General features: G+C 37.7%; 2 protein-coding genes across 2 annotated transcripts in view; both read left to right on the top strand.

Moving 5' to 3' along the window:
• The window catches only part of KIF13A (kinesin family member 13A), a 59,378-nt gene extending 57,708 nt beyond the window's left edge, over positions 1 to 1,670 (top strand). The window contains exon 37 of the mRNA XM_029283907.1: positions 23 to 1,670. Coding sequence (XP_029139740.1) covers positions 23 to 303 — 281 coding nt within the window. The 3' untranslated portion in view covers positions 304 to 1,670. The remainder of the gene's footprint in view (positions 1 to 22) is intronic.
• A 3,386-nt stretch (positions 1,671 to 5,056) lies between these two features.
• The window catches only part of SIRT5 (sirtuin 5), a 13,469-nt gene continuing 2,297 nt past the window's right edge, over positions 5,057 to 16,228 (top strand). Inside the window, exons 1-7 of the mRNA XM_015814693.2 lie at positions 5,057 to 5,113; positions 7,636 to 7,767; positions 9,064 to 9,197; positions 10,403 to 10,628; positions 10,947 to 11,034; positions 11,936 to 11,989; positions 13,518 to 13,635. Of these exons, the coding sequence (XP_015670179.1) occupies positions 7,653 to 7,767; positions 9,064 to 9,197; positions 10,403 to 10,628; positions 10,947 to 11,034; positions 11,936 to 11,989; positions 13,518 to 13,635 (735 nt within the window). The 5' untranslated portion in view covers positions 5,057 to 5,113; positions 7,636 to 7,652. The remainder of the gene's footprint in view (positions 5,114 to 7,635; positions 7,768 to 9,063; positions 9,198 to 10,402; positions 10,629 to 10,946; positions 11,035 to 11,935; positions 11,990 to 13,517; positions 13,636 to 16,228) is intronic.

The following is a 16,228-nucleotide window of genomic DNA, read 5'->3' as shown; positions in this document are numbered from 1 at the left end:
TTTAACTTGTATTTTTTTAAAGGAAAACATGATGGAACTGTAAAAGGCAGAGAATACTTCCATTGCAAGCCACAACATGGGATATTTGTTCGTCCTGAATGCCTTGCTAAATCACCAGCTCAAGTAAAGTTACGCAGTAGAAGAACTTTACAATCTCAGGTATTGTCCAATGTGGAGAAGTTGAAGAGTTCAACATTTCAAGGATCATCGTCTCTCAAACCAGAAGCCTTCTGTCAATCAGGAGATGCAGCAGCTTCTGCTTTTTCTAGAAAACAGGAGATTAGGAAATCTTGGATTAACTGAAGTTGGTTTTGGTTTTGCACTTGCTGCACATATCACTGGGGGGAAAACAGTTTTCATTTTTTTAAAAAAATTGTAGTTTTAATATGTAATTGAATGTTTGAATCACAGATATAATTCTGTGATTTTTTTTAAAAAAAATAGACAACCTATGTTGACTGTGTATCATTTGCCTACCTGAAAGGCAAATATGGTTCACACTAGAGTACAATCCTATATCATAAGCTGGATATGTATCCCACTGAGCTCAATTGGATTCTTGAGAATGGATGTATATCAATGCACTGTTTGTAGATAAAACTGTGAGTTTAACTGAATGTTACTGAACAAATTGGGTTACATTTTATACAGAATATTTTATTGGGTGGAAAGGTCACGGGGTGTAAATATGCATCTTGAGGGAAAACCTACAATATGTTAATTACCAAAGAATTTGTATTAGTGTAATACACATGCTGTTGATATCATGGTTTAATGGTATGTATATGTTTTAACTGACAGCTTGGTGCCATATTTGTAGAGATTAATATGAGGCATCATGCTACCATATGTCTTTTGTTTAATATGAACACTGAAGATACTGTTTTCACTTTGATTTTATGTTTTGTCTTCCTATGGGCCTGCCACTGTGTCAACTTGACATTTATTGGAAATATTTAAAATGCCTAAATGTATATATGGCATTTTTGTGTGTGTACATGCCAACTAGGCATTTTAGGTGCAAGAACAGTATTACTGCTTTTTAAAAACATGGGCACAAGAAAGAAAATAGCAGTACAGCATCACAAGTACAAAAAAAATGCACTGTTTGTTGCTGGCTATGTGACAAGACTTAGGTAAAATGTTCTGAGGTGATTTTATCTGTAAATATATTTTTATATGAACTTGTATTATGCTTTGAGGGTTTTAGGGAATTATTCCATGTATAGATATTATGTTGGGGATATGTAAAGTAGCAAATGGTTCAAGAAAAAGGAAATATGAATGGCCTGCTGTAGTTTTCACTTTTTAGAAAGTAATTGAGATAATGGGATCTTATGGGCAAACTGCTGCTACTGCTGTTTGATTTATATGTATAGTAAGCTAACTCCTAGTATTTTGCAATTAATGTAAAGAATGTAATTTATATTCTATTTCTGCTATACTGTATTTAATTGGTACAGAACATTTGTGTTAGAATACAGAGTGTTTACTTCAGATTTTTATAAATGTTTTTGCTTATTTGATTTTATATTCTGTAACACAGCATTTTATTAACTAAACTGTTCAGTAATTCAAAGTTTAGCATATTCTATACACGTCTGGACACATTTTTTTGAAGATGATAAAGTATTAAAGACATAAAGTAAATTCATTGATAATTTCATCAATACCCTCTGCAAAATAATAATTCTTCATGTTGATTATGATGCATATGGTCTTCTGTACCATTAGGTAGCTTTCAGCTTATACATGAAAGCTTCTTGATCATACATAATTATTGAATTGAGTCCAAAATTATGGATTTCTGTTGGTGAAGAGAGAAGGAAAGTAATTTTGCCAATTTTTCCTATTCCTTTTGCCACTTGAAAAGTGCAAGAAGGATCCTTACCAGCATCAAAGCAGTATGGGAGGAACTGTTGATAATCATTTGTTCTATTCATGAAAAAGCAAGTCTCAGTCCTACTCGTAGCAACATTAAAAGGTTAGAATTTGCAGTATGCATAAATATTAGGATTGTGGGCTGTTTTAGGTGTGATTCTACAGGGGTGCTTCGGAGCACAAACAATAGCACTTGTCTGCAACTTCCACATCTTTTCCCAGGATTACATGAAGCAATGGAAGATAAACACGTAATTTCAAAAAGAAAAAAGAAAAACGATACAGCTGCATTAAAGGGCACAGACAGCTGCTCTTCCACATCGGAGCACTTCACATATCTAATAAATAGCCTAGGAAAAAGGTCGTGAATAAGCATGAGGTACAAATGATGGTACATTTCTTTGCTGAAAAACAAGGATAGCTTTGAAGATTACAGCCAGTTGCTTGTCTAGTGAACAGAACCATTTTTATAACATTTAAAAACGGCTTGTCTTTCTATTATTTATCTACCTTTCTCCTTGCCTCACCCATTTATGTACCATCTCCATTTTCACTGCAGCTATTCCCACTCCTGAATACCATAAAGGAAGGAGGGAAATGTGTGTGTGTTGAGAGAATAGTTGGTATATGCAGGTAGAAGTTCACTTAATTTTATAAATGGGATATATTATTGTATAGGCAATTTCAATTGGTAGTTATGAGCTCTGTTTTGGGGGGGGGGGAATGAGGCTTCTAATGCTATATATACATACAGACATATAAATACAACACACCAGTGCAATTATTAAGGAGAGAAATCTTGTTTCAGCTAGACCAGTGTTTCTCAACTTGACAATTTTAAGGCATGTGGACTTCAACTCCCAGAATTGCTGGCTGTGGAATTCTGGGAGTTGAAGTTCACATGCCTTAAAGTTGTCAAGGTTGAGAAACACTGAGCTAGAGGTTTAAGTTACAACAACTATAAAAATGCCATTTAAAAACAGTATTTTTAGTATTCTTCATCTGATGCTGAAAAACATCATTGTGGGTGCTATATATTGTACGTATTTGTGGGAAGGGCATAAAGTAAGCTGGATACTGTTATTATGAAGACACTTCTTTGTGGACACCCATCTAGCCTACTCATATCCAGAGGAGGACTCTGAATATTTTTGGCATGGCCATACAGAATGAAATACAGTATCATTTAGTTTTTATTTAGTTGCATGTTTTTAAATTTATAAGGCTACTTGGTTAACATGTAGCTTTGTCCTTTGCTCTCCCACTATATTGTGCCAGAAATCAGTGCATCTTAGCAACGTGCTGATAGCAAGATTCTTGTTGAACAAAGGAACTGTGCAAAGAGTTTTAGTCTGAGCAAACAACTCCATTAATGTGTTAAACTAGCCACATTTAAAGATTCTTGTGTTTGCTTTGGAGGTGGTCTCTGTATGAAAATAGTTCTGCTGGGACGAAAGGACATAGAGATAGCTGGAAATCAAAGCCTTCCAAAGCCCTGCTTTCAAATGCTTTGCCCAACCCTATTAAGCAGTGCCCGCAAACAAGTTAGTAACTACTTGTATATTCTAAATTCAGTTTATCTTAACAACCGGTGCATACAGAGCCTCATCAAAATGTTCAACATCACTAATCAGTTCTAGAATTGTTTTATTTCTACTTGTTTTAAAAGCTACTTGCAAGTTCCATTTCTTCAGCTGCATTTATCTAACAATAATTCCCATTGAACTGTTGGAAGGGAACATAGTACTTCATGTATTTAGTTAAAATATTAGTTGCTTAACTTTCTAACTAAAAAGTTTAATGTTAAGAAATAACGGCAATATAGAAAGAATAAAAATAGGGTAAATATCAATTGCTAGTGTATGTTTAAAAGAACAATAGACCTGAGTAAATAAAAGTATGGAAACAACAGTGAGAATAAATAACCTTATAAAAATCACTAACAGTTTAAGGCCTTCCTTAAAATAAGCTGTTCACACTGCAGCAGTCAATTTGCAAAAGGGAATTTCACAACGGAGGGCTTAGTTAGCCTCAGTATGTGCATTATTTTCTACAAAATTTAACTTTTTACTAAATGCAGACCTTTCATTACAAAATGCAAACTACATTATCAAGTTTAGCTTTGAAAAGTACTACATTTTAGTGGGAAAGGTTCTGGTATATTGCCTCTCAACACCAATAGTCCTAAAAGTATAATAGTTATAAAACAGACTCAAATAGATCAGGTAAAAGAAATAGATACTGATGGGAGTCTAATGGATTTTAAAAACATGCTTTTTTAAACAGATTCAAAAATATTAGCCAGGTAGTTTCACCAGATTGGGATTTGAATAGTAGTAAAATTATTGCCATTTTTGAAAAACAATGACAAGCATTTATCGAATTTATCGCTTCAGTAAACAATTGGGAGTCTGGAATGAAATACTTTGATTCTCTTTCATCAAGAGAAGAAAGTTTTCTGTGTTTCGCTTTTCTTAAGCAAAGCAAGACCTGTCATCCCCATGGATAATCCACATTTCTCTCCGTTTCATGTCCAGTCATGATTTCCTGTGAACTTCTTCAACATAGTATTATTGTGGTAGGTTGCACAGTCACTCAGATGTTTAGACTGGATTTGGCATTTTTATCCACCATTTTATTACTCATTACAGAATCATTAAGTAACTTAAAGTAGTGAACATACATAATGCTCCCTCCTATTTTCCCACAACAAGCCTGTGAAATGAGTTGGGCTCAAAAAGAGTGACTAGCCCAGGGGTAGGCAACCTTGGCTCTTTTATGACTGGCTCAGGAATTCTGGGAGTTGAAGTCCACGAGTCATAAAAGAGCCAAGGTTGCCTACCCCTGATCTAGATTCTAGATCTAGAACAGTGTTTCTCAACCTTGACAATTTTAAGGCATGTGGACTTCAACTCCCAGAATTCATTAAAAAAAGATCCCATGAAAGCCTGGCGCTAAACCCCGCCTCGCTGGCGACGCTGTCAATTTGAAGCTAGAACGACAGAGACGCGGTCGGGCCGCCCTCTTTCCCCCCCTTTCCCCATAGCAACCTCAGAAAGGGCACTTTAGGGACGGCCCGCGCGCGGGGGACGTGCCGCCTTTCACGCAGGGCCTCCTCGTGAGCGCGCGGCGAAGGGCCGCTCTGGGCGGCTGGGCCCGCTTTGCCACATCCTCGCGGGGCGACGGTCGCGCTGGCTGGACGGGCCCGGGGAAGCGTGCGGTGGGGCTCGGGGTAAGTAAGGCGGCCGCCTGGCTGGGCTCTGTCGAGACTCGCCGTCTTGGGAACCCGGGAGCCGTTGGGCGGAGTCGAGGGCTCCGTAGGTTTCACCAGGCGGCTCTCCGCTTTCGGAGGAGGGGGGGCCCGACAACCAGCGGCGGCCCGGGGTGGGTGGGGAGGGCAGTTTTTGTTCCTGGCTTTTCGGCTGCCTTATTACCGGAGGAGGAACCAGTTCCAGACCTTCTTGGGCGAGCCCACAAACGCCGGGTGGGCCCGTGTTGGGGTGGGAATGGAGGCGGGCCCCTGGTCTGTTTAGGCCTGGCTTCTTGCCGTTTGTGGGCAGAAACAATAACAACAACAACATTTATAGCCCACCTTTTTATGTATGTACGCACGCACGCACGCATTGCACGTCGCCTCAAGGGGGCGAATATACAGTTGTGCTAACTAAAGATAATGGTGTTTTCCTTCTTCTTGTCCCTCCATTAATTATCTGCAGTAGGCAGAGCTCCTGACCACGATAGGACTCCCAGATACAAGTTTGCTGTATTTAAATGGTCACTTAATCTAGTGCAGTGGTTCTCAACCTTTTTAATGCCGCGACCCCAACCGGTCGTAAGTCGAGGACTAAACCGGTCGTAAGTCGAGGACTAAACCGGTCGTAAGTCGAGGACTAAACCGGTCGTAAGTCGAGGACTACCCAACCGGTCGTAAATCGAGGACTTTCCCTGCCCGGGAGCGCCGCGCATGCGTGGTTCCACCCCCTGCGCCGGCCGAGGCGTAGCTGGCAAGCGGCAGAGACGGAGCAGGCCGACCACCAGCTGGCCCAGCTCAAGGGAGGTAAGGCACCTGCCGGAAAAGGGGGAAAAAAATGGCGGACAAAAAAAATGGCGGACAGCCTTACTTGGCGACCCCCGTGAAATGGTCGATCGACCCCAAATGGGGTCCCGACCCACAGGTTGAGAACCACTGATCTAGTGTTTTTTGTTTTGAGTGTAAAGTGTTTTTTAGGCTTCGTGGGATGTCTGCTGCTGTCCCTACCTCCAGTCCTGCTTTATTGATTAGGAAGCTTTGGGTGGCTCGAATTGGTTCAATCAAAACATAACTTTCCGTGTAGTATTTTTTTTTCTTTTAAAAATTTTGTTTCCCTATTTATTTTTTGCCTTTAGAATGTTAGTTTGAACTGAATGGGACTGCAGTACTGTGTTCCGCTGAGCCATTACCTTCCTTTCTCCCTCTCCCAACCCTCCATTTCTAAAAACAATTCTTCCCCCCTACTTATTTTGGCAGTGGGCTTTCTATCTAATAACATCAGCATTCCTAGGGAAGTTTTACTACTAAAAGTGAATGTATGAATACTTTAATAATCAAATCATTGGGTGACATCTGGTAAGTCTTCTTGTAAGGATATCTGTCATTTGAACAATTTGCTTTGAGTCACTTATCATGACCGCGAAGTCCCTTTGAGTCATTTATCATCACAGCAAAATTGAGTCTAGCTTTTCAGAGCAATTTGGCTAAATCAGCTAATGGTTTTTAAACCCTTTCTATATCATGCTAAGAAAACTGCAAAGATGTGTTCGTGTACGGTAAATCATTACATAAGTCAATCCTCACTCAAATGGAAGTATATACCAGGCATTGGTTTAAGAAAAGCAATCTAATGCAGTAGATTTCTAGATTTTATAGAAAAGTTTTCTAGAACACTGTATTTAAGTGATTCTGGAGTAAAATCACAATAAGAATTCAAATAACAGAATATGAGAAATATGGCCACAAAGCAAAAAAGTGGGCCAGTCTCTCTCAGCCCAATTCACTTCACAGAGTTGTTTTTGTTGGGAAAATAGGAGGAAGAAAGGGTATTAGATATGCTTGCCACCTTGAGTTATTTATAAAAACAAAGGTATTAATTAAAAAACCCCACAGCTAGCACCAGTACACTGATAAGGCAGTGAATGTGAATAATGTTATCTGAGTTGGTAGACTGTATATTGAGGTAGATGTTAGCATCGGATTTAAAAAATGGTTTTATAAAAAAATTAAACCTAGTTGGAATAGAAGGGTAGAATTTAAAAATTAATGCTATAAATTGCATTGAGCTGGTCCTTAAGTGAATAAAATTAGACTTTTTCACTAATGTGAGAAAAGATACATTTTGATAAATACTTTCTCAAGCTTCCAGTTTCAGGTGTTCTCTTTATTTGTGTCAGTCTCGTGAATAAGCATTAAAGAGCTTTAACAACTTGTATTAGCAGGAGGGTCATGGGCAAAATGAAGAAAGAGGATGCAATCTTTGTGGGAAATTCTATCACACAAGAGCTAACATAAGCAATGTATTATAGTACATTTATGCGCTCTGGACATTAGCACTAGAATGGAATGTAACTCATGTTGGCCAATTTATTAAGGTGGTATTTACTGTGGTACTATGGTAATTACAGTGAAATATATCCGGGATAAATGCAGGCAAACATATTTTGCTTTCTTATTTCGTCAGATGGCCACTTTTCCACTTTATTCTTTTCAATCTCACTTAGCAGTATACTGGATCCTAATGAAGCTTTTCAACCTTACCGTGAGGAACGTGGTTTCTCAAGTATATTGCGGGCTTAAACTTGCTCCAGCCAAGAAAGAAAGGGCATACTTTGAAATGGCACGACCCAGTTCAAGTAAGAAGGATTCTTTTATATATTCAGAAGTTTAAAAATATCACTTCTTGTATAACAAATGAATTGTGTCCCCAGATATGCAGCATATGGGCATTGAGAACTGTTAATGATGGAGACTGTACAGATAATGGAATTTAATTTATTTTCTATTGTTAAAGGAATGTTTTGGGTACATTTAAGGTACTCTTTAAAAATAAAACTGGCAAATGCATTAGCTTGAATGAAGAGAACAAAGAAATTGTTTATGACCATATTAAATAAGAGGGGAGGTGATTGCTTCTCCTGGGTCACTATATCTTCCTCATAATTTCTCCGTCCATGTCCACTCTCCCCCCAAAATCCTTTGGTTTAAAAACAGCAATCAGGAGATTCATGTTCCCAAATTTGCTTCTTCTCTTCAGATCAAAAAGAGAGATTTATTTTATTTATAATATAAAATCTGAATTGGGAGGGGGACAGATTTCATATTGTATTAAATTATCCATATAAAATCTCCTTGTTTCTTATTCCTTAACCTGTTTTTAAAGCTAGTTGAACATTTTTCTTGACTCAGGTTTGCAGTAAAGTTTAATATTTAGAAAGTTTCCAAAAACTGACTTTCCCCCTAGACCTTACCTTAGTGTGGGTGGCAAGCCCTTATATCCCTTTATATGTTAGGATATTTTTTTCTTTTGGATGTACTTCATTCTTTCTCTTATTGTATTGGTTTTTGGGTTTTTTTTAAAATATTGTATGCAACCCAATGATTTTACAGAGTTGGGCCTCCTAAATTTTACAAACAAATAGCAATTAAAATTAGCCCCAGAAAGGACATTTTTTAAATAAATTGATTAGATATGCTAGATAATCATAGAACTAAGCTGTTATTTCTTTGACATATTTGGGTAAACATAAGGAAATATCAGTACAAATTGTTGAAAAGTCTGTTTCTAATTTTTATGACTTATATGCCAAGCTGTATAAGATTCCTTAGATTTCACCATGCAAAATAGATTTCACATGTAATTAATCTTGAGTATAAACTATTCTCTTTTTTAGCTCCAGTTTAAACACTCAAAATACTAATATACAAGCATAATTTACCTTTGGGACCTACTCGCTTGTCCTCCTCCTCAAAATGTTAAGATCCATATCTAACATTCAAGGCAGAGCTTATTGGATTGAATTCATTTAGGACCACCCAGAACAGGAACCTTTATAGTTGAAAAATAATTTCACTAAATTTTCCACACTCTAAACAGAATTGAGAATGTGTTTTCAAGAATGTACTAATTGTATGTTCCTTATTTTTTTAAGATATGACTGAATTTCGAGAAATATTTGCTAAAGCAAAACATATAGCTATTATCACAGGGGCTGGAATCAGTGCAGAGAGCGGTGTTCCAACTTTCCGAGGTGCAGGAAGCTTTTGGAGGAAATGGCCTGCACAAGTATGTACTGTTGGTATACTTTCAGGATGCTAAATATTATTTAAGAGCCGTAGTACTTTTTAAAAACCCAATTACCTAGTATGACATGTGCTAAGCAACAGTTTGCTTTGAGCATGGTTGGTTGGACTAGATGACCTCCAAGGTCCCTTCCAACTTTATTATTATTATTAAAACAAGATACTATGTCCTGGCTCATGCAGTATTCTAAGTCAAAACCAAGTCCTTTGCTTAGAAGGACATGTTACTCTATAGTAGACTTAAAATCTTGATATGTAGGCTAATTAGCTAATCAGTGTATTACTAGATGAAACACAATAGTGTCAAATTATTTTCAAAATCATCTCAGTGTAGTTCAGAATGCTTATGTGTAGTAAATATAAATGTAATTAAATTCTGCTAGAATTATTAACTTATTAGTATACAATAAAATCTTATTTAATGAATTAATTGAGGGAAAAGGTGTTCATTATTTATGAAAGATACATGGGGTAATTTGCATAATATGCATAATAATTAAACTTGCATGCTGTGCAACTCAATGATGCAGTTCAGTCAGTATTCCTCATTATACAAATGATGCAAATTACATAATGTATTAAGGAATGATAGTGAAACAAATGGTGTTTTCATCAATATATTTGCAAATGATACTGATTGGTGCCATTCTAAGAATTAGTCCATTCTAAGTGAAGCTTGTGGCATTAGGTTTGGTACATTGAGATTTCACCGAATTGACAGTATTATTTGATGAGTTATAGTGCTTTAATACATCCTTTTTTCTTTTTGAGTCACAAGCTGACTCTCTTGCTTAGTTTCCCAAGATTTGTAATTTCTTTTAAGATTTTCCATGTCATATAGGAAGGATAGACAATTTTAGTGTAACTGAGATCGCCTTATTTGTGTACCTGTCTCTGCAGATTAATTTTTTCTCAATGGGGGTTGGACTCGATGACCTCCAAGGTCCCTTCCAACTTTATTATTATTATAAATCTTATATAAAAACTTCCTTTGATATAATGTGTGGTTTTGAACAAACAGGCCAAAGTTATACTAACCTTTTCCCATGATATTCATAAAGCATTTTGAACATGGAAATACACTGTATAAATGCACCCTGGTTTGATAACGTTGCAACTTCAGATAATCTTCATAATCAGCTGTGAATATTTCTTCTTTTAGCAAAATAACCAATTTTTCATTCACAGGAACTGGCTACCCCAGAAGCTTTTGCACGGAATCCCTCTAGGGTGTGGGAATTCTATCATTACCGCAGAGAATTAATGATGACCAAACAACCAAACCCCGCACACCTTGCCATAGCAGAGTGTGAGGCTAAGATAAGCAAGCAAGGCAGGAGTGTTGCAATCATCACACAAAACATCGATGAACTCCACAAAAGAGCAGGATCAAAGCATGTTTTAGAAATTCATGGTAAGAATTCCCAGAAATGGATCAAATTTAACCATATTTTATATTAATAATTCGGTATAATTATTTGCCAGTATAAATTCCATACTGATAAAGATCTTGTGCATGCTATGACTGAGTTCTTCCTTTGTCTTAATAACTTGTATTTGTTAACACATTCTATTTTTCAAAATATTACAATTGACTTTGATTTTGATTTTTGTTGTTGAAAGCTATATTGTTACTTCTTATTTTTATAGGATGCATCATGTTCCTAGTTTTGCCGGAAATAAAAATTTAAAAATTAATATTGTAATCTGATATTATTACTTAACATCACAGGTAGCTTATTCAAAACCCGATGCACCAGTTGTAGAAACGTTGTGGAGAATTACAACAGTCCAATCTGTCCTGCTTTAGCTGGAAAAGGGTAATTATCTATGGTGTGATAGTCACAATTTTTATTAAAGAAGAATGATAGAAATACAGGATACCATTAAGAAGGCAGGCAAGCTATATGAACATAGAGTGGGCAAGCTGCTATCTTGTGTATGCCCTTACATCACATTTGCAAATGGAAAGCTGTTCTGCTCACATGTAGGGTAGTAAGAGATACCTGAATAGAGTGGTCCCTCACACCAGTTTGGATCTCAGCTATGGGATTTAAGTGATGTTTTTAAAATTAATATGTACTTTTCCGATTTCACTATTTTTTTTTACTACTGTCTATTTAAGAAATTTGGAGAGTTGTCCAGAAATTTGGAGAGTTGCCCAATTTTTTTCTATCAAAAACTTAAATTCCAAAGCAAAACACAGAACAGCTAACACCTATATGTAGAATTTTACTGTTGCTCCTTTATAGAATTGTTAGCAGTTTTATTTGTGATTTTGGGGCACTATTTCAAGAACAGTTGGGAGGATATAAACTACTATTTGAGCATTTACACAGGTGAGCAGTTACGAAGACTGATGTTTGAGTTACTTCTTAAATGTTTAAAATTTCAAGACAATTATATCTCAAAAAATAGGAAGTAGGAAAAAGGAAAGAGGAAAGAAAAAAAACCCCTTTATTACATGGAAATTTGCAGAATACTCTATTCATTTCCCAGTAGAGTAAAACATTTCTTTGGTATTGCCAATTAAACCTATTTCTTAAAATTATTATTGCTTTTTCCAAACTAGTTTTCAAGAGAAATAATGTGCATGTTGTTGGGTATCTCATTAAAATAAGACCAAAACTAGAGATTTTCTGATACCAGAGAGAATATAATACTTCCCTGTTACTTTGCTTTGAGTAAAATATTTGTTCTTATTATTGCTAACAATTCTAGTGCTCCAGATCCTGAAACTGAAGAAGCTACTATTCCTGTGGGAGATCTCCCTCGGTAAGTTTTGATCTCATGCAAGTTTTCTCAAAAAAAGTGCTATGTGTTTGTGTGTGTGTGTGTGTGTGTTTATCCATGATATTATGAGGTAGGACTGATTTGCCTTACAACAAGATCTCTGTTGCCGTTGAATGACCACAAGCTTGCAACTTTCATATTCATTACAGATAATCCTCAACTTAACACAGTTCATTTAGTGACCGTTCAAAGTTACAACGGCATTGAAAAAAGCAACTTACAACCTTTTTTCACACTTACGACCATTGCAGCATCCCCATGGTCACATGATCTACAATTGGATGCTTGACAACTTGTTCATATTTATGACGGTTGCAGTGTCCCGTGGGTCATGTGATCCCCTTTTTGCGACCTTCTGACAAGGAAAGTCAACGGGGAATCCAATTTCGCTTAACAGCTATGTTACTATCTTGACAACTGCAGTGATTCACTTAACAACTGTGGCAAGAAAAGTTGTAAAATGGGGCAAAACAAATTTCTCACTTAGCAACATAAATTCTGGGTTCAGTTGTGGTCGAAAGTCAAGGACTACCTGTAATGTTCAGAGGGGGAACAGAATTATACATGCTGCCTCTGTTCTGTAAGAGATTTGTTGGACAGCATAAAACAATACACATGATGTACACACTTGTTCAATCAGAAAACATTTGCATTGACATTAAAATGCTTTTGTACATGAAAGTATTGGTAGCATCTAGCTAGTGTCACACTCTTGATAAAAAAATAATCCATCAGTGATAGGGATCTCTTTTCCAGGATTGTTCCCTTTATTCCCCCTCCCTACTTCTAAATTGGCTTGGTTATGGACTCCAACCTTAGCTTCCAGGGAGAAGGAGAATTGGCTCAAATCTCCCTCTCAGTTTTGCTGAGAGATGACTTTTACCATTTGTGAATGCCTACTGGGCTACTGACACCTGTATCATAAACTGCATTTATGATATAAACTATATATTTAATTCAATGACCCTTAATTTGAAATGCAGTTGCTTCGAATTTAGCTATTCTTCTTCTGCTCATTCTAAGAAGTTTTAGGATTAGAATCTTATTAAATAAAAAGGAATTAAAATCACAATGTATTTATGCTATCATAGACCGCAATGATGAGTTTCATATTAATATTATAAAAGTTCAGCCTTTTGTTATATGACTCATCTATTATTATTTTTTGCCCAGTGATTTTTAGTAGCATTATGTATATAATTTTCTCTATTTTAAAATTCAAAAACTTAGATTCGGTTCATTGGCTGGAATATTTATTTGCAAAACAACAATATCAAGATTGGTGAAATATTTTGAGTAATTTATTTGGATTAAATATACTGTTTAAAGTATGAAGATTTTCCTAATGGATTTTTCTAGAATTTAAACAATATACAATAGTTTTGCACTGAAGTTGATACATGTGCAACTTTTTCTAAAGTATAGCAATCGCCTCTTTTAAACTGCTTTACTAATCTTTCTGCATTGCTTCAATTATGTAAAAATTTTCTCCATATTTTGGGGGAGACAGATGCGAACTGTGCAATGGCCTCTTGCGACCTCATGTTGTATGGTTTGGAGAAACTTTGGATTCTAATATCCTTACAGAGGTTGAAAAAGAACTTGAGATATGTGATCTTTGTTTGGTGGTGAGTAATTTTTACAACTTATTTGCTTTTCTTACTTGATTAACTTTGTATTCCACTTTTAATTCAGGAGTTAAATATCTGTACATAGTACTCCCTCCTTCTGTTTTCTCTTCAAGTACACTATGAGATAGGCTGGGCCAAAAAAGTACTCAAGACGTTTTCATAACTAAAAGACAACTAGGATCCAGGTTTCCTTGACCCTAGTCCAACATTTTAACTACTGCACCAGTGTTTCTCAGTATGTTAGGACATTTAGTAAAGTAATAAGTAAGTAAAACCGTGTATTTTTTAGGACAGGTATCTCTCAACAAATATCAAGCGTAGCATGCTTCATTGACAACAATATAGATTGCTCTCTTCTGGGTTGTTTTTCATTTTTCCAACCTAGTAACCAGCTCTGATTTTTTTCTGCTCCAGCCCAGCTTAATTATGTGCCATCATTGTCAACGCTTAGTACCCATACAATCAGATTTTCTCTATGATGATCTGTCCCTATCCTGGGATTTCATATCTTCCAACAGTGCACCCATCACCACCTGCCTGCTGCTTTACTTCTTCTTCTCTTTCCTTTCACGTTTCTCAGTGTTAGAATCTTCCCCAAAGAGCTAGGTCATCTATCCAAAGTAGAATATTTGGAGTCTGGTCATTTGTGCCTTGAATGAGAACTCTGGGTTGATTTGTTTGATAATCCATTTGATTGTTTTCTTGGCTGTCCACAATATTCTCAGAAGTCTTTTCCAACACCAATGTTCAGAAGTGTCAGTTTAGTGATTTTTTTCCCTTCAAAATCAGCCATAGTTGCTTAAGAGCTAACTCAGGAGCTGGGCAAAGATGACATTCATTAAGAGATTGGACAGCCATTTGTCTGTAATAGTATAGGACAGTGGTAGCGAACCTATGGCACACGTGCCAGAGGCGGCACACAAAGTCCTCTCTGTGGGATGTGTGCCATGCCCCAGAGATGGCAACCGTCCCTCTTCAACCAACCGCCCGCTAACTTGCCAAGGTCCCACGTGGCTGGATGCATCCCAGCACCCATGCGCTCGCTGGCCTCTGTGTGCAGGGGCTGATGGTGTCAGGCAGCAACCACCCCGGCCCCTGCCTCACCTTGCCCTGTGACAATGGCACCTCCGCCCTGCCTTGCCTTGCCTTGCCTCACGTTTCCACACAGGATGAGCCTCCTGCCCACTGCCCCACCTGCCAGAGACCCCCCTGGATCTCCCCCAACCCTGCCCAGCCCCCACAGGCGTCCCTCCCCACGAGCAACATTGAGGTGATCACGCCCACCTTGGCTACACCCACCCAATCTGCCATGACCACCACAGCCATGCCCATCCAGTGGGCCACGCCCACCTGGCACCCGGCGATAAATAAGTGGGTTTTGGGTTGCAGTTTGGGCACTCGGTCTCTAAAAGATTCGCCATCCTGGATATGGGGTTGGATTAGAAGACCTCCAAGGTCCCTTCCAACCCTATTGTTATAAGTTCTCAGAAATATTGCTAAGTTGAGGCTTCCCAAAATTAATATTGTATAGGACTGTATTGTCAAATAGTTAAATTAAAATTATAATTTCCTATTATAATCAGTGAGGGCCAGTTGGGTTGCAGTGGTTTAAAACACCAGGCGAGAACATTGTGAGTTCTAGTCCCATTTTAAGCACAAAGCAAGCTGGGTAACCTTGGGCCAGTAACACTTCGGAGAAGCAAGCGGTGGCAAACTGCTTCCGAAATCTCACCAAGAAAGCTGCGTGGATTTATCCAAGGAGTTGCCAAAGTCAAAAATGACCCAGACATACATGCATACACGCACACACACACATGCACACACAAATTGGTGGGCAAAAATAATTGTATAAATGGATTTGATATTTGTGTTAATTGCTAAAACTTACTGTAATGGGCTGTGAGAGTAACTCTGAGGAACAGAAGGAAGAGCCACAGCCAAGGCAGTGGTCAGATAAGAAACATTTGAGTCCAAAGCGGGAATGGCATTTGAGAAAATATCTCAGACTTGACTGTGCTTAATTTTCTTTAGGATGAAGGCAGAGAGGGGGAAAGTACATTCAGAGTTACGAGATTCTGATACTGTAATCCTGTAATAAAAGTAGTTTTAATATTCATAACTTTGGTGTTCAGGTTTGGTCTGCCTCAAAGGGCTGACATGTACTGTGAAAGGTCTTCATTTGATTATGTATACTCCTACTTTCACTATGCAAATGCCTTTTCCCGTGCCCTTTCAATATTCCAATAATGGTGATATTGATATATTTTATTATTTATTTTATTTACATGGATTTATATGCCGCCCTTCTCCCTATAGGACTCAGGGCGGCTTACAGCATATTAAAACACATAAAACATCGTCCCCCCATAAAAACCTATTAAAAACCAAATATTTTTTTCGCTGTATAATTAATTAAGATTTAAATTAAAAATTGTCCCTATTTAAAAATTCTCCCTAGGCCAGACCCGCTTGTTGAAAAAGCCATGTCTTGAGGGCGCGGCGAAAAGGTAGGAGGTCCGGAATCGTCCGGATCTCGGGGGGTAGTTCGTTCCAGAGGGTGGGGGCACCCACAGAGAAGGCCCTCCCCCTG

Source organism: Protobothrops mucrosquamatus, unplaced genomic scaffold (assembly GCF_001527695.2).
Source record: "Protobothrops mucrosquamatus isolate PMUCROS unplaced genomic scaffold, P.Mucros_1.0 scaffold276, whole genome shotgun sequence".
NCBI lineage: Eukaryota > Metazoa > Chordata > Lepidosauria > Squamata > Viperidae > Protobothrops > Protobothrops mucrosquamatus.
Note: the sequence above shows the minus strand (reverse complement) of the source record. Positions and strands in the feature narration are given on the sequence as shown.